The sequence below is a fragment of the Ochotona curzoniae genome, unplaced genomic scaffold (assembly GCF_017591425.1).
Source record: "Ochotona curzoniae isolate NIBS_2020 unplaced genomic scaffold, NIBS_Ocur_1.0 contig_523, whole genome shotgun sequence".
Taxonomy (NCBI): domain Eukaryota; kingdom Metazoa; phylum Chordata; class Mammalia; order Lagomorpha; family Ochotonidae; genus Ochotona; species Ochotona curzoniae.
In genome coordinates this window covers 12,422,312-12,449,393 of record NW_024466459.1, presented here as the reverse complement: position 1 = coordinate 12,449,393, position 27,082 = coordinate 12,422,312, and the positions used below count along the sequence as shown (strand labels likewise).

The 27,082-nt window shown below is 55.9% G+C and overlaps 2 protein-coding genes across 4 annotated transcripts in view; both read right to left on the bottom strand.

The window, feature by feature from the left end:
- Positions 1 to 16,593, bottom strand: part of TBCD (tubulin folding cofactor D) — a 133,487-nt gene extending 116,894 nt beyond the window's left edge. For all 3 annotated transcript variants that reach the window (XM_040989881.1, XM_040989883.1, XM_040989882.1), the window contains exons 1-6: positions 16,146 to 16,593; positions 13,457 to 13,507; positions 9,811 to 9,908; positions 9,051 to 9,152; positions 6,298 to 6,444; positions 3,580 to 3,635 (exon numbers count right to left, since the gene is read on the bottom strand). In XM_040989881.1, coding sequence (XP_040845815.1) covers positions 3,580 to 3,635; positions 6,298 to 6,444; positions 9,051 to 9,152; positions 9,811 to 9,908; positions 13,457 to 13,507; positions 16,146 to 16,329 — 638 coding nt within the window. In that variant the 5' untranslated portion in view covers positions 16,330 to 16,593. The remainder of the gene's footprint in view (positions 1 to 3,579; positions 3,636 to 6,297; positions 6,445 to 9,050; positions 9,153 to 9,810; positions 9,909 to 13,456; positions 13,508 to 16,145) is intronic.
- Positions 16,594 to 17,545: 952 nt separating this feature from the next.
- FN3K (fructosamine 3 kinase) lies at positions 17,546 to 25,914 on the bottom strand. The gene is made up of 6 exons (XM_040989901.1): positions 25,770 to 25,914; positions 24,963 to 25,114; positions 24,069 to 24,160; positions 21,675 to 21,757; positions 18,328 to 18,450; positions 17,546 to 18,089 (listed from the first exon to the last, which is right to left on the bottom strand). Exons 1-6 carry the CDS (start codon positions 25,911 to 25,913, stop codon positions 17,751 to 17,753), a joined length of 933 nt encoding a protein of 310 aa, XP_040845835.1. The 5' UTR covers position 25,914; the 3' UTR covers positions 17,546 to 17,750.
- Between the last annotated feature and the right edge of the window lie 1,168 nt (positions 25,915 to 27,082).

Below are 27,082 nucleotides of genomic sequence, written 5' to 3'. Positions count from 1 at the left end.
GGCTCCTCTGCTGGGCCACTGCTCCCACTGGTAACCATGAGAACTGGAACCAGGGGCAGACCAGGCTGGGCAGCGCTACAACACCCGTTGGTCTGCATGTGAGCTGGGTTAGGGAGAGAGCCAGGTGAGCTAAGTGACCATATCCGCGGGGGCACACGTGAGCCAGAGTAAGTACAGGCTGGTTGGGCTTTGCCACAGCATTAGCTGGCAAGTGCTGGGACTGGGGCAAGTCCTGTCAAGCTGGTCTGCAGAACCTCCTGGAGAGTAAGGAAATGGCAGGCACCCCTCTGATGAGCTGCAGCTCCCACTGGTGAGCATAAGAAGGCTGCGGGCAGGCCTGGCTGGACAGGAGAAAGTGTGGGCTGGACAGTGGGGTCGGTTGGGCTGAGCTAGGCTGCAGCAGCCATGGGTGTGTACCAAAGCCGAGTGGGATGTAGGTGGGATGGACTGGACCAGTCTGCTGCACATACAGGCAAGCACAGGAACCAGGGCTGGGGGCAGGCCTGGTGCAGGTTACTGGGCTAGCTCCATCTGGGCTGCAGTACCTGCTGGTGAACATGAGGCTGTGTGTGGTAGGCAGGATGAGGCTGGGCTGCAGCATCCGTTGGTTTTCCTAACAGACAGGGCTTGGAGACAGAACTGACCCAACAACAACTAAAACCACTGGTGTGTGTGTGTATGCTGGTGTTGGTGATGGGCTGAGCTGGGCGCCACACTGGCTCATACACGCAACAGTCAGGTTAGGGTCACCTCTGGTGAGGTTTCTTTGGGAGATCCTCCCAACTGAAGCCCTGGACTCAGAACTCCATCCACAGGGGAATCGCAGGATCTTTGGTCTGACCTGGGAGTGCGCGTGTCAGAACCGGGCCTCCTCAGTGGCTCAGAAGGAGCAGTGGACGGCATACCCAGATGCGCCTGCAGGATATGGCAGGTCACTGGAGCCTGCAGAGGACATCTAGTACCATGGCAGAGGGAAGAGGGCAGAACAAACTGGTCAACTACCCTGGCCAAGCATTGGCAGCACATGTCTGGGCGGAGACTCTAGGGTGGACTACATCAGCCAATGGACCTTGGAAGGATTTCCTCACCCGTGGATCTGCGAGATCAACAGCATTTCAGAACTATGAAAGCCACTTGAGCAGAACCCTCAGAGCATGCTCCACATCGGGGATCCTACAATGACGCCGGCTGGCTGTCCCCATCCCCGGTACTGATGCAGTTAGGATGCTGGGTGCGGCTTCCCCCAGATACAGGAAGAAGGAGAAAATTGGAAACAATGGTCTTACCCACTTTCCCCTATTCCTAACCCTTCCACCCTAATCAGTGGTCCACATGGGCATGCATCCTTCTCAACTACGTAAACATCATCAAAAATAAAATTTAAAAAAAAGTGGGAAACAGACAAGTGGACAGAGAGCTTTCACCTGCTGGTTCTCCCCTCAAATGCTTGCAGGGTAAGGGCCAAACACCACACACATCTCCCTGCTGGGCGGCAGGAACCCAGTCCTTAAGCCATATTTGCCTTCCTGCAAGGTCCAATTGGCAGGAAATTGGAGTCTGGGCCTAGATACGAAGCCAGCTACTCGGGTGTGGGGCACAGCTCTGAGCCAGTGTCCTAACCACCATCTCACTGCCCCCTTGCTCTTACAGCAGAAAAAAAGGCCACAAAACAAATTAAAATAGAGGCAGGCAAGGAATCTTCACTGCAGACAAGGGCCAGCCTGCGACCCACCAGCTGACCTCACCACACAGATGCCAGAAAGACAGTGGGGCAGAGCTAGACTGATGACCCCAAGACTTCTTCCATCACAGCATCGGCCCACCCTCCGGGAGCTGACACCAAAGACAAAGGAAGAGACAGCCGCCCAGCACCACGCTGCATCACAGCTGGCCAGGACCAGCGCCTCGTGGTGTTGCAGACTCTCAGCCTCCTCCGCCCGGCCACCGGATGTATAACCCCCTGGAATCAGGCTCAGTGTGCACTGGCCAGGCACTCGGGCCTTCCTGCAATGAAAGTAGCACAGAGTTCAACTGCACACTGCTTCCACCTAACAACACTGGCAAGCACTTGCAGTCACTAGGAATTCATTCCCACAAGTCATCCAACTGTTGACAGTCATCCGTTCGTTTCAACCACTGCAAAGGCAGTGATGTGACGCCCAGCAACAGTTCCCACATGGGTCCACACTCTACACAAGGGAGCTCCTGGCAGTGTGTGGGCTCACAGGAAGCAGAGGCAGGACATGGCAGCAACACCCTGAACACAAAAGCACATGTGGGTTTCATTTTGCATTTTACATTAAACACACTTATTGTTGTTGGAATTAAACGCTGGCGCACAGCAAGTTAAATACCACTGAAGCGCCAGCAACCCACAGGGGAGCTGGTTCATGTCCCAGGTACTCCATTCCTCATCTGGTTCCCTGCTACAGCCTGGGGAAGCAGTGGAGGATGACTCAAGACCCTGGGCTCCTGCACCCTCGTGGAACACCAGGAAGATACCCCTGGCTCCTGGATTTGGTCTGGCCATCTGAGGAAGATTTGTCTGTCTCTCTGTATCCCTCTCCCCGACTCCTCCTCTCTGTAACACTGCCTTTCAAATAAATAAATTTCTCTAAAAATATAGAAAAAAATATACCACCTTTTTAAATTTTTGATCAAAGAAAAAGCAGCCTTGCCCATTAAGCCCTTCCACACACACACACAGCACCTCACAAGGCCTCATCTAGGGCTCTCAGCCACCTACAAACCACAGAGGAAGCTGCTCATGGTAGCCAGGGCTGCTCCGTGGTACCCAAGGCAGCTCCATGGTACCTAGGGCAGCTCCATGGTATCCAGGGCTGCTCCACAATACCCAGGGTAGCTCCGTGGTAGCCAGGGCTGCTCCGTGATACCCAGAGCTGCTCTGCAGCACAGCAGGTTGTGTCACCCCTTGTGGTGTGGCACCCCACCTTGGAGTCTGGTTCAACGAGGCAAACCAAAGCCAGGAACCTCTTCTGGGTCTCCCACATGGGTGACAGGGGCCAAGGATTTGGGCCACTGCATGCTGCTTTCCTAGGACACGAGCAGGGAACTCAATCATAAGCAGAACAGCTGGGACTTGAACCCGCCACATATAGATGCCACAATTCTAGCCCCTCTTCTGCCCAGCTCCCCTAAGGCCAGTCACTTGTCTATGACACAGTTAACCGAGAAGGTCTGGGATTTCTGCCCAAGCCACATGGACACAGGAACTGCCCAGGATCGCCACAGACAATGGCTTTCTCAAACTGCAAGAGGCAGGGAGGCTGTGCCCAGAACCCGCTGCTGGGCTGCTAGTGTCACTGCTCCTGCCGATGGGCACACCAGGCAACCCCACGCCCAGCACCAGCAGGCCCCTAATCTCCAACCAAGCAGTGTCAGGGGTCCCCCTTAAGCTCCTATAGGAGGTGGTCACCAGAGTCTTGAGCTGCCCTCAAGAAAGCAGAAGGGTCCAGGAAGCTAAGTGCCCCCAGTTCTTGGCCGAGGACCACAGAGGCCCGCAGCATGTCTCCGCCCAGTGGTCAGATGTCTAGTAGGGCAGCCAGTAAAAGGACTTACTTGGACACAAGGACAGCAGCTGCATCTCGGGCCTTGTCACTGACGACCAAGTAGGACTGCAAAGAGAGGACAAGCAGCATTACACCGTGCACTGGCCACAGGTGGACGCAGCCACACTCCAGGTGACAGACTGAGCCACACGGTACACAGAGCAGGACAACACACACACACACACCATAATAGAATCGGGGCGAGCCACTGCCCACAGCAGCCAAGGACCCAGACCTCCATGTCTTCCCCTAGGCAGAGGGATGAGTGGAGATAGCGCAGTGGCCTGCCTGGCAGCTCCTACCTGGGCCACCTCCCTGTGTGAGCCACGGGGGACTGGCGTTGGACCAGAGTCCCACACGGGGCAATGCTGTGAGGTACCATGACTCCATGTCACTGCACTCTCTTCTGGTTTATCAGAAAATCTGCAGTGTCGGAGGGGTACATGCAAATGCCAGCACTGGCTCCCACCTGGGACCCTCCCACACACAAAGCTGACCTGCCCTGTGAGTAGTGATGGGTTACAGGAGCTATGAGGCTCGAGGACGAGTGGGGTGAGCAGTAAGGTACAGTGAGTAAAGCCACTGGCTTGCAGTACCAGTATGAGCACAGGTCCAGCCTATGGACACAGGTTTAATTCCCAGATGCTTCCAATCCAGCTCCCTGCTAATGGTCTGGGAAAGCACCCACATGAGAGACCCAGAAGAAACTCCTGACTCCTGGCTTCAGACCAGTCCAGCCCTGGTCAATATGGCCATTTGTGCAGCAAACTAGAGGATGGAAGATCGATCTCTCTCACTCTGCCTTTCAAATAAAACAAATAAATCTTTACAAGGAAAAAAAAGGGGAGGGAAGACCCAGTTAAGCTAGGCATGGCCTACGGATTGTGAAACAAGTGGTTGGGTGCTTATTCATGAAGCAGCAAACAACAACAAGCAGGTCAGGAGAGTTTGAAACAAACACACAGCATCATCTGCAGCTTCAGAGCTTGGCAAGCGTGAGAGCTGGGACTGGGCAGGCCTGCCACAACTGTTGGCCTGCATGGGAGCTTGGCACATGCAAGGGTCAGTACAAGTGCTGACTGGCCAGGCTTAGCCACAGCATTCACTAGTAAGTGCCAGAACACGGTCCAGTCTCATCAGACTGGAAAGTGCAGGATCCAGGACTGGGATGAGCCTCGCTGGGAAGCCATGGACACCCCTCTGCTGCACTGCAGTTCCCATAAGAGTGCATGAGGGCCAGGGCTGGCACATGCAGCAGTCAGGTCTGGGGTCACCCCAGGTGAGTTGTCTTGGGGGAGTCCCCAGTTGGACCACTGGACTCACAACTCCAGTTACAAGGAAGATCACAGGATTTGTGACCAACCTTGGGCCACATGCACGTCAGGATTGGGCTTCCTCAAGTGCTGGGGACCATGCAGGGGACCAGCTCGCCAGGGCCTGCAGAGGATGCCGAGTGCCAGGTGAGCAGACAGCATAGCAGGTCAGGCCGCTCTCCGGCTTGAGCTCTGGTGTCAAGTGTCTGAGCAAGCAGATACACTAACATTGACCCTGTCAGCCAAGGGATCGTGCCAGGATTTTCTCCGTAGCAACTCTCAAAGCACTCGAGCGACAGCTTTGGTGGTTCTCCACATCACGTGGACATCCCCCACCCTGAGAGCAGTCCCTGCGCCCCACAGACAGGAGAAAAGGAGAGAAAAGAGAAATTGGAAACATTTGTCTCACCCACCTTCACCTTCACTCACCTTCACCCACCTTCACCCCATATTTCGACCCTCCCCACTACTCAGGGTCCTCACGGGTCTCCATTTGTGTCAATTATATAAACAACATCAAAAATAAAATTTAACTAAAAACAGAAGAATCTAGGGCAAGCACGGGAGCCTAGCAGCTAAAGTCCTCGCCTTGCACACTCCAGGATCCCATACGGGCATTTGGTTCTAATCCCGGCAGCTCCACTTCCCATCCAACTCCCTGCCTGTGGCCTGGAAAAGTAGTCGAGGACAGCCCAAAGCCTTGGGACCCTGCACCCGCCTGGGAGACCTGGAGGAAGCTCCTGGTTCCTGGCTTCAGATCGGCTCAACTCCGGCCACTGAGGCGGTTTGGGGAGTGAATCATCAGACAGGATATCTTCCTCTGTCTCTCCTCTCTGTATATCTGCCTTTCCAATAAAAATTAAATCTTAAAAAAAAAGACCAGGGCCCGGCGCGGTGGCGCAAGTGGTTAAAGGTCCTCGCCTTGCACGCCCGGGATCCCATATGGGCGCCGGTTCTAATCCCGGCAGCCCCGCTTCCCTTCCAGCTCCCTGCCTGTGGCCTGGGAAAGCAGTCAAGGACAGCCCAAAGCTTTGGGAACCTGCACCTGCGTGGGAGACCCGGAAGAAGTTCCTGGCTTCGGATCGGCATAGTATCAGCCCGTTGCGCTCACTTGGGGAGTGAATCATCGGACGGAAGAACTTCCTCTCTGTCTCTCCTCTCTGTATATCCGCCTTTCCAATGAAAAAATAATAAAAATAAATCTTTAAAAAAAAAAAAAAAGACCAAACAAACAAGGATCACAGATTTCAATTCAGTATTTTCCAGTTTTCCTGTGATGACCACTCTGACCTGTAGATGTCACCCTGCTCCCTTTCCTTGGTGGGATTTACTGGAGGGGTCTATCAGGGTGGACTGGACCCCACAGAAGCTTGTCCACCTAACCCAACTAGGCAACGCCTGCAGGGGACACTCACCTCTGCGACACTCAGTATGCGGTCCATGATGGGCGTCCGCCTGCACTCCGGCTGCAAGAGCAGGTTCCCGTCGAAGCGGGCAAAGTCAAAAGGGACCAGGCAGGTCACAGAGAGCCACAGTAAGAGCATGTAGCGCGTCTCCCAGGTCTAGGAGGGCAATAGGGACATTCAGTGCTGCTGCCCTGCCTGCCTACCCCAGCTCACAGCAAAACCCACAAATCCCACGACCCTCCCAGGATCTGATCCGAGCACCTGAGCAGCCACACACGCACACATCAGTGCAAATCACCTAAAGCATCAGTCTAATCGCTTCTCCGTACAGACATCTTTCAAGGGATAAAAAAGACCTACTTATTTTTAGTTGTAAGACAGAATTACAGAGGGAGCACAAGACAGAAGGAGCACTTTCATCTGCTGGTTCACTCCTCAAATGGCCCAATGGCCCAATGGCCGGACCTGAGCCAATCCAGAGCCAGGAGCTCTCCCAGGTCTCCTACACCGGTACACAGGACTTGGGCCATCCTCCACTGCTTTCCAGGCCATTGAGAGCTGGATGGGAAATGGAGCATCTGGGACTTGAGCTGGTGCCCAAATGGGACGCCCACGCTGCAGCCAGAGGATTAGCCTTGCACACTACTGCATCAGTCCCAAAGAGAGATTTTTAAAAAGACGACGGAGTGATTCAACAAGTTAATCCTTCACCTGCCAGGCGCTAGCACCACGCACAGATAACAGTTCTTGTCCTGGCTGCTCCATTTCCCATCCAGCTCCCTGCCTGTGGCCTGGGAAAGCAGCAGAGGACGGCCCAAAGCCTTGGGACCCTGCACCCGCATGGGAAATCCAGAAGAGGTTCCTGGTTCCCAGCTTAGGATCAGCACAGCACCAAGTGTTGCGCTCATTTGGGGAGTAAACCAGCAGACGAAAGACTTTTCTCTTTGTCTCTCCTTCTCTTTATAAATCTTTCCAATAAAAGTAAATGAATAAATCTTTAAAATAAAATTTTAATACATTTTGATGATTTACAAATTCAATTTACAATTATGTTAATTTCTTATCTTTTCACTGAGAAGTAGCTGTATCAAATCCATAGCAGGGGCCCAGTGCCGTGGCCTAGTGGCTGTAGTCCTCGCCTTGGGCGTGCCAGGCTCTCATACAGGTGCCGGTTCTAGTCCCGGCAGCCCCACTTCCCATCCAGATCCCTGCTTGTGGCCTAGGAAAGCAGTCGAGGACGGTCAAAAGCCTTGGGACCCTGCACCTACATGGGAGACCTGGAAGAAGTTCCTGGCTCCTGGCTTTGGATCAGCTCAGCTCTGGCCATTGCAGTCACTTGGGGAATGAATCATCGGACGGAAGATCTTCCTCTCTGTTTCTCCTCCTCTCTATATATCTGATTTTGTGACAAAAATAAATAAATCTTTAAAAAAAAAGTGCTTAAAAAATCTATAGCGGGCCCGGCGCCGTGGCGCAAGTGGTTAAGTCCTCGCCTTGCACGCCCGGGATCCCATATGGGCGCCGGGTTCTAATCCCGGCAGCCCCGCTTCCCTTCCAGCTCCCTGCCTGTGGCCCGGGAAAGCAGTCGAGGACAGCCCAAAGCTTTGGGACCCTGCATCCGCGTGGGAGACCCGGAAGAGGCTCCTGGCTTCGGATCGGCATAGTATCGGCCCGTTGCGGCTCACTTGGGGAGTGAATCATCGGACGGAAGATCTTCCTCTCTGTATCTCCTCTCTGTATATCCGCCTTTCCAATAAAAAATAATAAAAATAAATCTTTAAAAAAAAAAAAAAAAAATCTATAGCAACAATTTTTACTTTTGTTCCAGTACCTTCACTTTCTTTAACAAATGGAAGGTGTAGGCAAAAACCACCAGCATCCCTCCCCCGCACGCTCCCGCAGACAGCGCCCCGCCACACGCACCCCTGCCGGAAGCTTCTGGCCAGACTCCAGCAGGGCCCCGCCAGCCCTGCTGCTACGGCGACTCCCTGGGCCTCCCGCAGTGCCCAGGAGCAGCCTCCCTGTTCCTCCAACACCCATGCTTCTGCGACAGACAGAGCCACTGCTACAGACAGGGGTTAGTGCCCTGTGTGACACAGGGAAAGCTATGGGAGCTCTACCCCCACACTCTTCCCAGGACTCCACAGAGTTCTGGGAGCCCCCAAACCCAGACGTGACCTTGGAAGCCCCAACACAGCCACACTTCAAGTTACCCAGATGGCCTGGACAGGTCTTCAGTCAGGCAGTCATGGTGTATAAGGGCTAAGGTGCCCGAGTTCGATTCCTAGTCTGACTACTGACCCCCGCGAGTGCAGCCCCTGAAGCAGCAGTGATAGTTCACTGCCCTGGAAGACCTGGACAGAGTTCTCAGCACCTGGCTTCAGCCCCCACAACGCAGGCATCTGAGGACAACAGATGGGAGTTCTGCACATCTCCCTCTCTCAAATCAAGCCAAGCCAAGTGTCGTGGCCCAGCACGCTAAGCCAGCCCAAGTTCAGACTGCACTGCTCCCAAGCCCGCATCCTGGGATGCAGCCGAGGACGGCTCCATCCACATGGGAGCCCCAGGGAGTTCTTGGCTCCCGGCCTCACACAGCATCCCGGGAGTGAGCCAGCAGACGGAGCTCTCCCTCTGTGTGCCCATCATTCTGCCTTCTCAGTAGAACAGAAATCAGCCACGTACACAACACTGGGTGAGGCTGTAGGTTGGGCAACAGCAGAGACACAGTGAGGGACAGGGCTGGCACGGGGAAGGGTTCTTACCTCGTGGTCTTTAGGGTTCTGGTGGGTGAACATGTCCAAAACAGGCTCTACATTCCCTACCTCATGAGGAAATAAACGAAGAAATACTTTGTATCCTCGAACCTGCCAAAGACAGAGTTTGAGCTTTTAACATAATTAGAAGCAGTATAATTCCCTTTTTCCTCTCATGGAAACTTGCCACCAGGGACCTGCGCCATGGCTCAGTGGCTAAAGCCTCACTCTGTAAGCACCAGGGGAGCGCTGGTTCAAGCACTAATCCTGCAGGAGACAGCCTGCAGCCTCTGACACAGGGAGGCAGTTCCAGGCTCTTGTACTCAACCTGGCCCAGGTCTGACTACTGCAGACATCTGAAGAATAAACCAGACAGGGAAGGTCTTTCTCTGTCTTTCCCCGACTTTCTCCAACTTTCCCTTTCAAATAAATAAATCAAGCCTCTAAAATAAATAATACAAAGTGACAACTCTAGGGCCCAACAGCTTAGTGACTAAACCCTTGCCTTGCACATGCTGAGATTCCACGGATGCCAATTGGTGTCCCGGCTGCTCCGCTTCCCATCCAGCTCCCTGCCTGTGGCACCTGTGTGGGAGACCCAGGAGCTCCTGGCTCCTGGCTTCGGATCAGCTCAGCTCCAGCCATTGTGACTCCTTAAGGAGTGGCCAAAAGATCTTTCTGTTTCCTTCTCTCTGTAAATTGCCTTTCCAATAAAAACAAGTTACTTTAAAAAAAAAGTGACAACTCTCAAGCACTATACAAACGTTACCTTGGTGATGATGTAAAGAAATTTAAAAGCCAGGTGTACAAGCGCAGTTGGAACCGTCTTGTCTTGCACAATGTCCAACAGCAAGTTCATCATCCATTCTAGGGAAAAACACCAAACGTTTGCTCCTAAACTCAGCATCACCATGACGTTGGAAGAGGGCACTTCACAGAGCCCTGGGGACCCCAGCTGGGACACCCAACTGCGCAGCACAATGCCTGGGTTCAACTCAGCTCTGCTATCCATCCATTGCTCTAACCGGCAACAGGCATCGGCTGGGCACTTGGGTCCCTGCCTGCTAGTGACGACTCAGGTGGGGCTGCAGGCCAGATGTGGCCTGTTCAGTAGTCCCAGGGGTATCTGTGGAGTGCCCCAGGGGACAGACCTGACAGCCTCTCTCTGCCTTTTAAATAAACACACACACACACATTTGTATATAAACTTTATAAAGCTTACTAAGAAATACAAGAATGTAGGCGATCATTGTGGTACAGCACAGACACCAGCAACAACAGTCAGATCGTATAACACAGTTTCACAGAATAAAAAGCATTCCTAGAAACAAAGTAAAAAAAAAGTTTAAGGGCACAGTGCGATAGCCTGGTAGCTGAGGTCCTTGCCTTGCACGTGCCAGGATCCCATACGGGCACCGGTTCTAATCCCGGCAGCCCCACTTTCCATCCAACTCCCTGTTTGTGGCCTGCGAAGGCAGTCGAGGACGGCCCAAAGCCTTGGGACCCTGCACTCATGTGGGAAACCTGGAAGAGGCTCCTGGCTCCTGGCTTCAGATTGGTTCAACTCCGGCTGCTGTGGCCACTTCAGGGGTGAATCAGCAGAAGGAAGATTTTTCTGTTTCTCCTCTTCTCTGTATATCTGACTGTCCAATAAAAATAAATCCTTAAAAAAAAAGTTTCTGGGAGCCATCCAAAAATAACCAAAATTAAAATCCACCAAATTTTACGCAGGCGATGTGGTGTGGTGTGGTGTGGTGTGGTGTGGTGTGGTGTGGTGTGGTGTGGTGTGGTGTGGTGTGGCATGGCGTGGCGTGGCGTGGTGTGGTATAGCGTGGTGTGGTATAGCGTGTGGTGGTGTGGTGTGGTGTGGCATGAGGTGCAGTGTGGTATAGTGAGATGTGATGTGGTATGGTGTAATATGGCATAGCGTGGTACGGGTGGTGTAGTAAGATGAGGTGTGGTATGGTAAGGTGTGGTGTGATGTGGTATGGAATGGAGTGGTATGGTATGGTGTTATGAGGTGAGGTGTGGTGAGATGTGGTGTGCTGTTATGAGGTGAGGTGAGGTGAGGTGAGGTGAGGTGAGGTGAGGTGAGGTGAGGTGAGGTGAGGTGAGGTGTGGCATGAGGTGGGTGATGTAGTGAGGTATAGCACGGCGTGGCATGGGTGTAGTGAGGTGTGGTATAGTATGGCAATGGAATGGAGTGGTATGGTGTGACATGGTGTGGTGTGGGCTAATGAGGTAAGGTGTGGTGTGATGTGGTGTTATGAGGTGAGGTGAGGTGTGGTGTGGCATGAAGTGTGGTGTGTTGTAGTGAGATGCAGTATGGTGTGAGTAGTGCAGTAAGGTAAGGTATGGTGTAGTGAGGTGTGGTATGGTGTGGCATGGAATGGAGTGGAATGGTGTGGTGTGGTATGGTGTGGTATGATATGACGTTATACGGTGAGGTGTGGCGAGATGTGGTGTGGTGTCATGTGGGGTAGGGTGGTGGGGTATAGTGCATGGTATGAGGTGAGGTATGGTGTGTGGTGTGGTATGGTGTCGTGTCGTATGGTGTCGTGTCGTGTGGTGTGGTATGTTAAGCAACCTGTAACAACACCTTCTCATGGAAAAACCAGGTCTTGGCTAGCCCACTCTCTTCCAGTTTCCACAGATCCACCCGGAAGGCAGTCCTTGGGCACCAAGTTCACAGCTCCCGGCTGCAGCCCCGCTCCCGAGGGACTTGGGAGTAAACGGCAAGTGGGAGGTTTCTTTCTGTATCGCTCTATCACTCTGCCTTCCCCCCCAAAAAAAAGAAAGAAAAAAAAACTAGACTTTTTAGACAGTAACTAAAAGTAAATTAATTCATCCTCTACAGGCAGCAATAAAATACCAAAAAAAAAAAAAAAAAAAAAAAATTCCTTTCCCCCTTTAACAAGCAGCATTAAATTTATGCAGGAAAACATTTCAAAGATTCAAACACAGTCTTGGCAAGGACATACACATGTGAATAGGAATTTAATTTAAAATCAGTATAAACGTCTAGTTCTCCCAACCCCACCACACAGCCTCAGAGGACACCTGCCCTTCAGCACTGCCCCACACAAACCAGATCCCCACTCAGGAGGGGTGCAGCTGAACTCTCCCCTCACAAAAATAAACACAGCAGCCACCGGTGTGGGCTCTGAGGCCCAGCCACTGCCAGCCTAAGCACAGAGACCAGGAAAACGCTCACACCTCGCTCATCCCCTCTCGCCTAAAATCCAGACATAGCCTGTCAAGCTGAAGGCCAAGCACAGGATCCCATACAAGTGCCGGTTCCTGTCCCGGCAGCCCCGCTTGCCATCCAGCTCCCTGCCTGTGGCCTGGGAAAGCAGTAGAGGACAGCTCAGAGCCTTGGGACCTTGCACCCATGTGGGAGACCCAGAAGAAGCTCCTAGCTCCTGATTTCAGATCAGGACAACACCAGCCATTGCAGTCACTTGGGGAGTTAATCATCGGACAGAACATATTCTTCTCTCTTACTCCTTTCTCTATGTATCTGCCTTTCCAATAAAAATTAAAATAAAACTAAAAAAACAAACATGTAAAATAGGGACAGGTAGCACAGCAGGCTAAGCTTCCACCCGCTACACCCACTTCCACACCCGAGTGCCTGGTCTTCAATCAGCCCACCTTCCATCCAGCTTCCTCCTGCTGTATCTGGGAAGGCGGCAGGCAAGGGCTCCAGGGTATGGGTCCATGCCACTCCCATGGGGACACCACTGGAGCTCCTGGCCCAGCTTTGGCAGTCACAGGTATCTGGGGAGTGAACTAGCAGAGGGAAAACATTTGCCTCTCTCTTTCTCTGTCTCTCTCAGTCCCCATCTGCTGTTCTGCCTTTCAAATACATAAATAACCCTTTAAAAAAAAAAAAAAGGGTAGACATATGGGTGCCAGTTCGTGTCCCAGCTGCTCCACTTCATATCCAGTTCCCTGCTTGTGGCCTGGGAAGGCAGTGCAAGACGGCCCAAGGCCTTGGAACCCTGCACAGCATGGGAGACCAAAAGCTCCTGGTTTTGGATCAGCTCAGCTCCAGCCGTTGCAGCTACTTGGAGAGCAAGCCAGCGGATGAAGATCTTTCTCTCTGTCTCTCCTCTCTTTATGTCTGACTTTCCAATAAAAATAAACAAATCTGTTAAAAAAAAAAAAAAGGTGGGTGCCAGCGTGGTGGCATAGCATGTTAATTCTCTGCACTGTGGTATTGGCATCTCATGGGCACCAGCTCACAGACACACATACACACCAAAACCCCCTGCTGGACACACACACACACACCAACACCCCCTGCTGGAGACACACACACCCCAACATCCCCAGCTAGAGACATACACACACACAGCACCTGCCACTCTTCGCTGGCTGCACCATCAGGATGGTCGTCTTCTAATGCTTACCTAAGTGTGGGTCCAACAGGTGAGGCTGTTCCTGGTATTTGTCCATTATTACTGAAAAGAAAAGTAACATGGAACCACTAAGCCAGAGGTGCACAGGAACCTCAGAAAGCACCCTGCCTGCCCTTGCTCAGACCCTGCAATGCCCGAGCACACACCTCATCTTGGCGTGTGCCTCTACCACCCTCTGGCACCCCTGAGGACGCCTGGCCTCCCCTCCTACCCCACGCTCATCTCCTCACTCTGAGAAGCCATGCCAGGTTCTCCCTTTTCTGGCACACCCAGCCCTTCCATCCCTTACAGCTTTGCTGTCCGACAACCCCACCTCAGCCTTGCCAAGCCCTGCAACCCTGCTGATCTAGCAGAACTAGCTTCGGCCCAACGCAAGAGCTGCCTGGGCACTCCTCATCTGCTGCCCACCAGACTGCTTTCCAGGAACAGAAGAGGGGTTTCCACTGGCCCCAGGGTGGTTACCCCATGCACAGTGTCCTGGTCACCCTGGTCCACACGACTCAGAGCACTCAGGTAACTGACAGACAGTATTCAACACGGGTGTTTGCCTCTGCCACAGCCCATGTCCTGCCACCCTTTCCTGGAGCCCCAGCACCCAGACTGCCCGGTGAGAAAGCCTGACACAAACAGGTGGCCAACTGAGGCCAACAAACTGTGTCTTAGGCTGTGGCTGTTACCCCACCCTGACCAGGCCCTCCTAGCCCCAGGGCAGCCCACACACTGTGCCCCTGAACAGCTGCCATGAGGGCCTGCCATGCCATCCCCAAACTGCAGGCCCCACCCCACCAGGCAGTTCATACACTGTGGGAACACACACCACAGTCTCCATACCTACATACACACACACACTGTCCATACTGACACACACACAGTCCAAATGGACACAGTCCATACTGACACACACACACAATCCACACTGACACACATCACAGTTCAAATGGACACAGTCAACACTGACACATATCACAGTACACACTGAAACACACCATAATCCACACACACACAGTCCACATTGACACACACAGTCCACACTGACACAGACTGCACATTGACACACACACAGCCCACACTGTCATCCACAGACACACTGACACATACATGCAGCTCATCAAATGACAATACATATCCTGCAGTCCATGTTAGCTAATCACAAATTTGGTTCTAGACACACAGTCAACACACCGAAGTCTATACAAGTCCACACAGTGTGAGCACACAAAGTAGTATCCTCAGACGTGTGTGAGCACACACATCCACACAAAGGCACACCAAAGGCATACACATAGGTGTGAGCACACACAGCTACATACACAGGTCCAGACAGGTGTAAGCACAAAGGTACACACAGGTGTGAGCACTTGCAGGTACATACAGCTGTGAGCAGACAGGTATGAGCATACACATGTCCAAGCAGGTGTGAGCACACAGGTACACAAAGGTGTGAACACAGCTGTAAGCACATGGGTACACACAGGTATATGTACATACAGGTGTGAGACCACACAGCTGTGAGAACACACTGGTGCATAAAAGTGTGAGCACACACAGCTACACACAGGTAGGCGTACACAAAAGTACACACATAACAAAAGACCAGACCAGAGTGTGAGCCACAGCTACACACATAAGTGCATACACAACAAAGGACCAGAGAAGAGTGTGGGCACAAACAGCTGCATGAATACCATGAGTGCAAAAGCTCACGTAGCATTGCACAGACTCACAGACAAGTGCACAAAGGCTCTCAAAGATATGCATTTACACAATTTCACATAGTGCAACAAAGGACTGCACATGTGCACACACTCACATGGGCACACAGCCTAACACTATGTCCATAGGGTTAGACATGTGGATGCACAGGCAGGCTCACACACACGTGCAGACACTTGGGCTCACACACATGCACACACAGCCTCACACACGTGGATGCACACAGGCTCACACACGTGCACACACTGCCTCGCCTCACACACATGATGGACACAAAGCCTCACACACATGTGGATGGACACACAGCCTTACACACACATGGATGCACACAGCCTCACACACATGTGGATGGACACACAGCCTCACACACATGGGTGCACATGGGCTCACACAGGTGCACACACAGCCTTACATGTAGATGCACACAGGCTCACTGACATGTGCACACACAGGCTCACATGCGTGGATGCACACACAGTCACATGTGGATGGACACACGGGCTCACACACATGCACACACAGGCTCACACACACAGCCTCTCTCTGACAGAGACATGCACACACTGGAGTCAACCCTCCCCGGGTGGGTTCACCTCTCCTCAGGAAACAAGAGAAGCCTTGCAGCAGGCAGCTCTGCGCCCGGTACCCCAGCACCCATCCAGAGCCTCGCCCCAGGCCCGGCCCTCGGCCCTCAGCCCTCAGCCCCTCAGCCCTCAGCCCCCGGCCCTCAGCCCTCAGCCCTCCGCCCCCGGCCCTCAGCCCTCAGCCCCCGGCCCTCAGCCCCCAGCCCTCGGTCCCCGGCCCCCGGCCCCCGGTCCTCAGCCCTCAGCCCCCGGCCCTCAGCCCCCAGCCCCCGGCCCCCAGCCCTCAGCCCCCAGCCCCCGGCCCTCACCCCTCAGCCCCCGGCCCTCAGCCCCCGGCCCTCAGCCACCAGCCCGACCCCCAGCCCGGCCCCACCGCCCCTCACCTCGGAAGCGCTCCTGGGCCGCTTCCCGCTCGGCGCGCTCGCCCAGCACGTCCCGCAGGCCGCCAAGCAGGGCGCGGACCTCGGCGCTCTCGCCGAACGCCTCCAGCGCGGGGCCGAGCGCCGGAGCCTCCTCCTCGGCCTCGTCTTTGGGGTCGCCAGCCGCGGGCTCGTCGCTCAGCGCCATGGCCGGGGAGCCGGCGGAGTCCGCCGTGAGGAGCACGGCCTGAGGAGCACGACCTGAGCAGGACGCCGTGACAAGCACCGCCTGAGCAGGACCAGAGGGAACCCGCCCGGCGCGCGCAAGACTGCCCCGCCCTTCGACCTCCGACCCGGCGCCGGCCGCGCTACGGCACGCGCGAAGCCCCAAAACGCGCAGACGGCCCGGGCCGGGCGGCGCTGAGGCGGGCCGCGCCCCGAGCCCCGAGCCCCGAGCCCCGCGCAGCAGCCGAGGACAGCGCGGCCTCAGGCCGGCGCCGCGGGGCCCGGATCCCGGCTGGACCCAAACTCCGCACGGCGGGGACGGGACCTAGCCGGAGCGCGCTCCGCGGGAGGGGCGGGGCCTGAGCGGCGGGGCGGGTACGAGGGCGGGGCCTTATCCGCGGGACGGAGTCCGAGGGCGGGGCCTGAGCGGCGCCGCGGGGCCCGGATCCCGGCTGGACCCGAACTCCGCACAGCGGAGACGGGACCTGGCCAGAGCGCGCTCCGCGGTGGGGAGAGGGGGGAGGCGGGGCCTGAGCGGATCCCTAGTGGAGCGGCCTGGGGGCGGGGTCTGGGTGAAGGGGCGGGGCCTGAGGTGGCCTCGGGCGGGGTCTGGGCAATGGGCGGGGCCTTAGGGTAGACCAGGCGCGGTCTGAGCACGGCTCTGAGGAGACCAGCTGGCCGGCCTGGGGAGCCGAGCGCTCCGAGCACCCCGAGCTGAGCGTGGTCTCTAAAGGACGGAAGGAGCCCGAGAACGTGGCGCAGCAGGGCCTGAGAGTGGGGTTACGGTTAGAGTCTGACAGTGGGGTTAGGGTTAGGGTCTGACAGTGGGGATGGAGTTAGGGTTAGGGTCTGACAGTGGGGTTAGGGTCTGACAGTGGGGTTAGGGTTAGGGTTAGGGTCTGACAGTGGGGTTAGGGTTAGGGTTAGGGTCTGACAGTGGGGTTAGGGTTAGGGTTAGGGTCTGACAGTGGGTAAGGGTTAGGGTTAGGGTCTGAGAGTGGGCTCTGGCCCAGCAGGGTTTGAGCGCCTCCCAAGCGACAGGCGGGACCCGAGGGCCTGGTTGGGCAGGCGCTGACCCTGGGGCTGTGGCCTGAGCTTATGAGTGGACCCCTGTCCCTAGCACGTGGGCTCCGCTGCACTGAGTTGACTCCAGGTCCAGGCTGGCACCGGCAGCACAGGAAGCACGCAGGGGCAGCTTATTTCAGTAAATGTTGTTCATTTGAAAGGCAGAGATACGTTCACAGCCCCTCAAATGCCTGCGACAGCCAGGGAAGCCCCGAAGCAGGAGGCTCGGGTCAGTCTGGGGTGCAGTCACTTCCCCACCCCCAATCTGCAGGCCCCCTGTCCTGGCCACTGCGGGTGGGTGGTCCCGGAGTTGTGTCCACACCTGTGTGGGGTGCACCCCTAGACCAGCAGCCTGCGCATGGCGCCTAGCGCAGAGGAGCGGTAACTTCGCCCGAAGTGGTTCCAGTGGTTGAGGAGGTTGAAGAGCTGGTACAGCAGCAGCCGCCGCTCAAAGCCCGGCGCCTTGGGCACCTTGCGGTGGTAGGCGGTGAAGAAGGCCTTGGGCAGGCCCCCAAACAGCAAGGAGATGGCCAGCTCGAACTCAGAGTGGCCGTAGAAGGAGGCCGGATCGAACACCACAGGCCCTGAGTCGTCCTCCGCCACGTTCCCCGACCACAGGTCCCCGTGCAGCAGGGCGGGGACTGCCTCCAGGTCACTGAACAGGGCCGGGATCCTCAGCTGCGGGTTGTGAGGGACAGGTTAAGATGAAGCAGGGGCAGCCATAACGCCAAGTGCACGCGCCCCTGGCTGCACGGGCAGGGAGTGGAGCTAAATACCCCGAAGCAGAGTGACCAGTGCTGGCAACCCAGGGTGACTGGTGCCTCGGGAGCCACCCTCTCTCAGCTCCAGCAGTTCGACCACAGCCCCCTCAGCTACCTTCCCCACAGAGTGCCACCTGAGAACAGCCTCTGCCCACCTGTAACCTGGACCAGAGCTCACGGGCCTCGCGGTCAGCGTAGTCGGTCTCAATGAGATCCAGCTGCGCCTGGAGCCGGTGCCGGGTGAAGAAGGTTGGCCAGTCATCATGCCACTCGTTCACCTGGGCAGTGGGAGAGGAATGGCCACAGCTGGCACCACAGGCCAGCAAGCCCTGTGATCTGCAGGGCTGAGAGGACAGCAAGCAGGAGGGCTCTGGCCTCAAGGTGGCCCGGCCCCGCCACGATGAACTGTGCCACCACGTCAGCCCCCGGCTGCTCCTGTTCAGACACACAATGCTACAGCATCAAGACTGTATGCCAGCAGTCTGGGAGGGATGACCAGCGGCCCACACAGGAGCAGGACACGGTGGGCCTGGACGCAGCAGCAGAGGTCCAGGTATGGACTCGCCTCTGTCTGCAGTGCGGCAGCGTGGCTGTGTCATGCTGGGGTCTGTGCAGTGGGTGTGGATAACACAAAGGTGTGAAGAGAACAGCTCCCCTGTTTGGCAAGGCCCAGTGGGTGTCTCTCCAACCACCTTGACGCAGTCTCACCCCCTTCTACATGGACGCTCAGCCACCCCACTAAGAATTCCGTACAATACATTCAGGCGTTGTTGTTTGCCCCTGTGAGATGGGTTTTGTAACCAATGTGAGCTTGGGAGTTAATGTCGCTGATAACGTCTTGGTGAGTGGGCCTTTGACAACTTACACACAGGAGCACAATTAAGCCCGTGCTGTTCCTGGACACCTTATTGTGTGCTAACCATTGCCTCAGAGTCTGGCCCAGACATGCAGCACACCTTCTGGGAAAGGGCTTGATAAATATCCTAAATATTAATGAAAGTGATGGGAGTCTGAGCTGTAACTGCTATGGCAATAAATACAGTTACTGTGACCTTAAAGGCTAGCCTGTTTGTTTGTTTGTTTTTAGTTTAGTATTATTTCTAATTAAAAAGTTACATCTGTTGAAATATTATAGATACAGTCTAAAAAGAAGAAAGTTTAAATCACCTATAATCTTGATACAAACCTATGAAAACCTCAGGGTATCCTCTCTCCAGAACTTTACTGCTGGACACAAAGTACTTCAACTGCTCATGGCAAAGTAGTGTTTGTCATTTAAAGCTTATATAATTAGCCTGTTTTTGCAATTTCTTTGGAGCATAGGAAATGTAGCTGTTTTAGCCTCTTATATGATTTTTGGCTAGAGGAATTAAAGGATGCTTTTCCTAATATTATGGAAATATGCTTTTAATTATTGTTTACTTGTTTGTGGGGTTATAGAGCCTGTAGTTGTAGGGGGATTTAATATCTGAAACTTTCCTCTTGGATTTTTACATGTTTTCCCTTGTAACATTTCTCCCATTAAAAGACAGGCAAGCTGTGGAAATAGAAATGTGGTAGGAATGCATTAATGATTAGCAGGTAACCACATGTGCCCTGGCCTTGGAGTCCTGGCTGTCGCTCCGTGGCTACGACTGAAGAATAAATAATGGCTTGCTTTGAAGAATATGAATACAGTATTTTGCAGGATTCTCTTTAGGGACACCTGCTTAGCCATGAAGTGCAGACGAAATGACCAAATGTCTGTACATGCTCCTTTAGTCTTGAAGTAAAAATAGAACAATTAAATGTTTGTGCAGAAGCTTGGGATGTGGCTGGGTAACTAAAAAAGGACAGCTTCCTGAGCTCTTGGCAGAGGGCACCAAGGGACAGTGTCTGTGTCTTTCCTTATCGCCGACTCCACACACCCTTCTCAAGCTCTGAACTTGGCTGGAGCTGGCCTCCGGCATGGCACCAAATGACAGTGCCTCTTGGCGATCTATAGGTGAAAACTGGGCTTCCGTGATATAGGCCACAGACCAAATTGTGACACCCAGAACTACAAGCCAATAGGGGCAAAGAGAAGGAAGTCTCCATGACCTTAAGGCGTGAGGAGTCGTGCAAAAGCCATAGGGATAGGTGTCCAGCACCTGTGTCCAAGTGGGAGGGCCTCTGCGGCTGCCCCCTCTCCAGGTGTACACACCTGCCGCCACCCACAAGGGAGCCTGCAGCATCATCCGGGGCTCCCACAGGAGTGGCAGAAGGCATGTCCTCGCTGCCTCCCAGGACAAATGGAAGGTAACGTCTCAGGGTCCCAACCACCAACCGCGTCAAACTGCATCTTCAAAGACGCTTCTGAGAGCAAACTAAGCAGGAGTTTGTGCGCACAGATGGATATAACGGGCAGTACCTAGTCTTTCAAAGGGCTTAATGCTGGAATGATCGCAAAAATGTTCCATACCACGCAGTTCTACTGACATGAAATTCCATACACAGCACCGAACCTCAGTGGCAGAGAGCAGGGGAAGGCAGGGAGGGGAGGTTACGGGGCACAGGAAAGTCCAGGGCTGTACGGACTGCAGTGGGCATCTCACAGGCTAGCCCTACCCCCACAACTTCACACAGGTGCAGCTGCTGCCAGCAACAAGAGTACAGAGGACGTTACAAGGGGTCACTTTCCGCCAGAGCACCACCCCAGTGAGGGCCTCCACTGGATGTCTCCCTGTCCCCAGAAAGCCAGCAGGGGACAGCTCCTGGGGCTGAAGGCACCCTGAGAGCACAGGGGAAGACCCCTCCCCAGGCACCTCTTCACCTCCTGCCCAGGCCTCAGTGTCCACTCTGTATCCTGATGGAGACCAGCTAGTGGATCATGTTCCCAGACTCTTCCTCGCTGCCCGTTCCCCTCACTCCCCAACTCCTCCAGGCTCCCCGACTCCCCCTCACTCCAACTCCCACACTTGGTCTCCCAGCACATAAATTTCCTCCTTTGCCGCTGACGACAGCAGCCTGGTGACTCTGGCCAGTGGGGCCCCAGGCTCTAGGTGTCACAGTCCCTGCCCAGGACCCCAGTTGACCCTCCCAAGGAGGGAAGCTGGCATAAGTGCCACAGAGAGCAAGGGATTTCTGGAACAGGCTGAACATGTGTGAACCTCGGAAACTCAACACCAAGGGGGCTGAGGTGGACACAGAGCATCCACTCACACAAAATGAACAGAAGGACCTTACAGAGAAAGCAGAGCAGTGGCTGCTGAGGCTTGGCACGGGGAGACAGCTGCTGGTCTTGACAGGAATGTTCCAGAACCAGACAGTGGTCCCAGGACTGTGGGAGTAGCCCTGCAGGACCAACCAGGCTGCACACTTCACTGTGTGCATCTCCACCACACCTGACCTGGGGTTCCCCCCATGCCCCTTCACCTGTTCTTCCCCCGTCCCCGCCAATGCTCTGCCCATCCCAGCCACCACAGCACCCACACTGCTCCCATTCAGGGCTCACACACACTGTGCTCCACAAGCAGCCCCTCACCTGTGGGATGAAGCCACAGCAGGTCACAGTGTGGAAGCCGAACTTGCTCACGTAGGGGGGCTCAGCGCCCTCAGCCCTCCGACCTATTGGAAAAAGCTCAACGTGAACTTATCTTCCTCGTGGCTGCCAGCCTTGGGGGAGTCTCATGCCAGGTGCCCAGCCTCAGATCTGCTCCAGGTTGCCAGTGCCTCAAGCTCCTTGCACGGTAGGGCCGCGCACAAGAGGAAGGAGCCTAAGTCGACACTACTGGGAGATGCACTCTGTCAAAACTCTGCTGGTAGCCAAAGTTCCAGGGTGCAGGGGAAGCACAGATGGCATGCAAACTACACACTGAGGCAGGAGAGGTGACCTGGCACACCCAGAACCCTGGGCACACACCCAGCTCCCTGTACGCACCCAGCTCCCTGTGCACACCAAGCCCCTCTACACACCCAACCATTGCACACACCCAGCCCCTTACACACACCCAGCTCCCTTCACACACCCAGCCACTGCACACACCCAGCACCTGTACATACCCAGTCCCATGCACACTCAGCCCCTGCACACACCCAGCCCTGCACACACCCAGCCCTGCACACACTCAGCCCCTGCACATACCCAGCCCTTTGCACACCCAGCCCTGCACACACCCAGCCCTGCACACACTCAGCCCCTGCACATACCCAGCCCTTTGCACACCCAGCCCTGCACATACCCAGCCCTTTGCACACCCAGCCCTGCACACACCCAGCCCTGCACACACTCAGCCCCTGCACATACCCAGCCCTTTGCACACCCAGCCCTGCACACACCCAGCCCTTTGCACACCCAGCCCTGCACACACCCAGCCCCTTACACACACCCAGCTCCCTTCACACACCCAGCCACTGCACACACCCAGCACCTATACATACCCAGTCCCATGCACACCCAGCCCTGCACACACCCAGCCCTGCACACACTCAGCCCCTGCACATACCCAGCCCTTTGCACACCCAGCCCTGCACACACCCAGCCCTGCACACACTCAGCCCCTGCACATACCCAGCCCTTTGCACACCCAGCCCTGCACATACCCAGCCCTTTGCACACCCAGCCCTGCACACACCCAGCCCTGCACATACCCAGCCCTTTGCACACCCAGCCCTGCACATACCCAGCCCTTTGCACACCCAGCCCTGCACACACCCAGCCCTTTGCACACACCCAGCTCCCTGCACACACCCAGTTCCCTGCACACACCCAGCCCCTTACACACACCCAGCTCCCTTCATACACCCAGCTCCCTGCACACACCCAGCCACTGCACACACCCAGCCCCTGTACACATCCAGTTCCCTGCACACGCCCAGCCCTGCACACACCCAGCCCCTGCACACACCCAGCCACTGCACACACCTAGCCCTGCACACACCCAGCCCCCTGTACACACTCAACCTTGCACACATCCAGTTCCCTGTACACACCCAGCCCTGCACACACCCAGCCCCATGCACACACCCAGCCCCTGTACACACCTAGCCCTGCACACACCCAGCCCCATGCACACACCCAGCCCTGCACACACCCAGCCCCTGTGCACACCCAGTCCTGCACACACCCAGCCCCTGCACACACCCAGCCACTGCACACACCCAGCCCCTGTACATACCTAGCCCTGCACACACCCAGCCCCATGCACATACCCAGCCCTGCATACACCCAGCCCCTGTGCACACCAAGCCCCATGCACACACCCAGCCCCTGTACACACCCAGCCCTGCACACACCCATCCCCATGCACACACCCAGCCCTGTACACACCCAGTCCTGCACACACCCAGCCCCTGTACACATTCAGTTCCCTGCACACACCCAGCTCTGCACACACTCAGCACCTTGCACACACCCAGCCCTGCACACACCGAGCCCCTGCACATACCCAGCCCTGTACACATCCAGCCCCATGCACACACCCAGCCCCTGTACACACCTAGCCCTGCACACACCCATCCCCATGCACATACCCAGCCCTGCACACACTCAGCACCTTGCACACACCCAGCCCCATGCACACACCCAGCCCTGCACACACCCAGCCCCATGCACACACCCAGCCCCTGCACACACCCAGCCCCATGCACACACCCAGCCCCTGTACACACCCAGCCCTGCACACACCCAGCCCTGCACACACCCAGCCCCTTGCACATACCCAGCCCTGCACATACCCAGCCCTGCACACACCCAGCCCCATGCACACACCCAGCCCCTGCACACACCCAGCCCCTGTACACACCTAGCCCTGCACACACCCAGCCTCATGCACACACCCAGCCCCTGTGCACACCCAGCCCTGCACACACCCAGCCCCTGTGCACACCCAGCCCCATGCACACACCCAGCCCTGCACACACCCAGCCCTGCACACACCCACTACGTTCTCCTCCTTCTTTAGCTTCTCTCCAAGCTTCTGGTTGTAGAGGTGCAGCTCAGCCATCTGGTCTCCCAATTTTGCCGCCTGACTTAGGGCAGAAGAAACATGTCAACAGGAAACAGTGTCTCCCCCAGAAATATCAAAACTCTGCTTTCTCTTAAAGGTGAAAACCAAGTCCCAGTGACTCTTTGCCAACACAAAACAGGGCTTCATCAGCAGGAGGACTCAGCCAGCAGCCTCCCAGCTCTAAAAGATCACTTGGGGCGAGAACCAGCTGCCAGGCTTTGTAGGAACAGAGGCAAGTCCCACATGAGACAAAGGCTCAGGTGTCACCAGCCACCACTGCTGGCCGGCGGGACTGTGGGGGCCTCCAGGCTGGCTCACATACTGTGTGTACCCTGAGCATACACAGCTGTACAACTCAGGAAAGTCAGGGTGGGCAGGAGCAACACAGAGGTCAACAAGCTACTCCTCTGCCAGAGGCTCCGGCATCTCTTATGGGCACCAGTTTGCATCCTGGCTGCACCACTCCCAATCCAGCATTCTGCTGATGGCCTGGGAAAGCAGTAGAGGATGACCCAAGTGCTTGGACTCCTGCACCCACAGGAGGCCCGGTAGAGGCTCCTCGCTCCTGGCTTCAGATCAGCTCAGTGCTGGGAGATGCTGCCAGCCACCAGAGAACCACCATACTCATGCCCTGCCCCCATGGCGCCTGAGCAAGCGCCAGCCACACCCACCCCAACACCTGCCCACTCGCGATTCTGTTCTGTCAGTCTGTCTCCCTTGTTCCCTCCTTTCCTGTCTTTCTCCATTTGTGTGTCTCTGTCTCTGTCCATCTCTCCTTTTGTATGTCTCTTCACCCATGTGTGTCTTATCTCTTACACACTCACCTGCTCAAACTCCGCATCTTCAAATACTCCATCACAAAGGCCGCCCCGCCTTCTGGGAGATCGATGACCTTCAGGGGCCGCGGGACCCTCAGCAGGCCTGTGCTATGCAGTGCCTCCAGGCTCGCCATCTCACCCTCAAACATCTGCCGGGCCTGGGCCCACACACCACATGAGCCTCATCAGCTCGTCCCCAGGGAGCTGGGGACACAGTGGCAGAATCCAGGCTGGGCTGGTCCCTCGCTGCCCCCTGGGGACAGCAGCCAGGGGCAGCCAGGACAAACCTGAGGGGGCCTGGTCTGTGAGCTGAGCAGGCACAGGCCACCCTCTCCCGGTCACTCGCCGTCCCAGGGTCTTTCCCACAGACCCCTACTTTCACTGAAGGGGAGCACTGCACCAGCTAAGGTGTGCTGGTGTCTTTCAGGCTGCAGGTTTTTAAATAAAGCCAAACCCTGTGGACTGAAGGGATGCTCCCTCAGACACACGGGAGACCCCCCGCCCCCACATGCAGGGCGGGAATGATCAGACCAGGGCAGGTCTGCTTGTGCGCGCCTGCTGGTCGGGACGAACCGCAAGCTTCCTCCTGACAGGGATTTAGCTGTTGGGAGCCAGGACTCTGCGGGGGGGGGGGGGGGGGGGGCGGTGGTGCGCAACCTCCCGAAATCTCTCTGATCTCAAAGCGGGTGGGGAACAAGGAGTGGCTCCCAAACCCCTTGGCCCAGGACGCTGTAGCCGGCTTAGCTCAGGGGTGGCCACTATTCAGACCCGCAGGCCAGGCCTTGGGAAAAGCTCCGTGCCCCGACCCCGCACCTGCGTCCTGCGGTTGACCTTGACAAACACCGGGCCCGAGTCCGTGTCGTAGGCACGACCCTCGCTGATGCAGCCGCCGGCGCTGGGGCTGCCGAAGGCCCGCAGGGTCTTGGTGCGCAGCTCTGCGCGCAGCAGCGACTCCATGGCGCGGCGTCACCGCGGCACTGGGCAGCACTTGGCGCGCGCTCCCGCAGCCGCACTCTGGGCGGCTCTGGGGAGACCGTGGGGACCGCTCCGGGAGCGCGTCTCAGCTGACCCTCCCTCGCTGGCCCCTGTCCAGTTCCCGCCCCCTGGGCCGGCTCCAGAGCTTTCTCTACCGCCACTCGCTGGCCCTGGTCTGGGGTGAGGGGCAGGGCAGGTGCACAGGCCCCACACCAGCACTGCCGTTGGGGACAGAGCAAGGGGCGCCAAGAGGCCTTGGCCAGGAACCAGGCTCAGTGCAGACAGGGCTGGGGCCTCTTGGCCCAGACAGGTGCCCCCCAGAGATAAGCTCTGGAGCCAAGAAGGGCCCGAGCACACCCAAGCACGCGCCCAGTCACACGGAGTTGTGCTAACGGGGCTGTTTCCACCCTGCCCCCCGCGGGGAACTCCGTCCAGGTCTTCTGGGCAGGGCGGTTGGCAGGAAACCAGTTACAGGAACCATCACTGGGACGGGGGATCAAACCAAGGTACCCCGATGTGGGGTGCATGCCTTCTAATAAATATATTCAAGGGCCTTGGCACAATGGTTCAGGGGCTGAGTCCTCACCTTGCAGACTCTGGGATCCCAAGAGGGCACCAGTTCATGTCCCAGTTACTCCCATGCCTGGGAAAGCAGCAGAGGATGGCTTAGGGCCGTGGGACCATGCACCCACGTGGAAGACCCAGAAGCTCCTATCTTCAGCAAGGCTCCACTCCAGTCACTGTGGCCATCTGGGGAGTGACCGTGGAGCATCCTTCTGCCTCTCCTCTCCATAACCCAATATCCAATATTGGATCTCCCCTTCCAGTAGAGATTTTTTTAAATCTCATTTCTTAATAATGATTTCATGGTTGACCAGAGAAGGAAGGCTCAAGGTTTAGGGAAAATTGGGTGAGCTCATTGCTTCCAAATTTGCTATTTCCTCTTGTCATTCCTGGGGTACGGGGAGTAAAACTAAATCTTACACAAAATTTTTTTTGGAAAGGCAGTCACACAGATCTCCATCCACTGGCTCACTCCCCAAATGAACACAATGGCCAGAGCTGAGCTGCTTCAAGGCCAGGAGGAGCGAGGAGCTTCTTCCAGGGTTCACACCTGAGTGACTGCAGCCCATATGGGATGCCAGTGCATG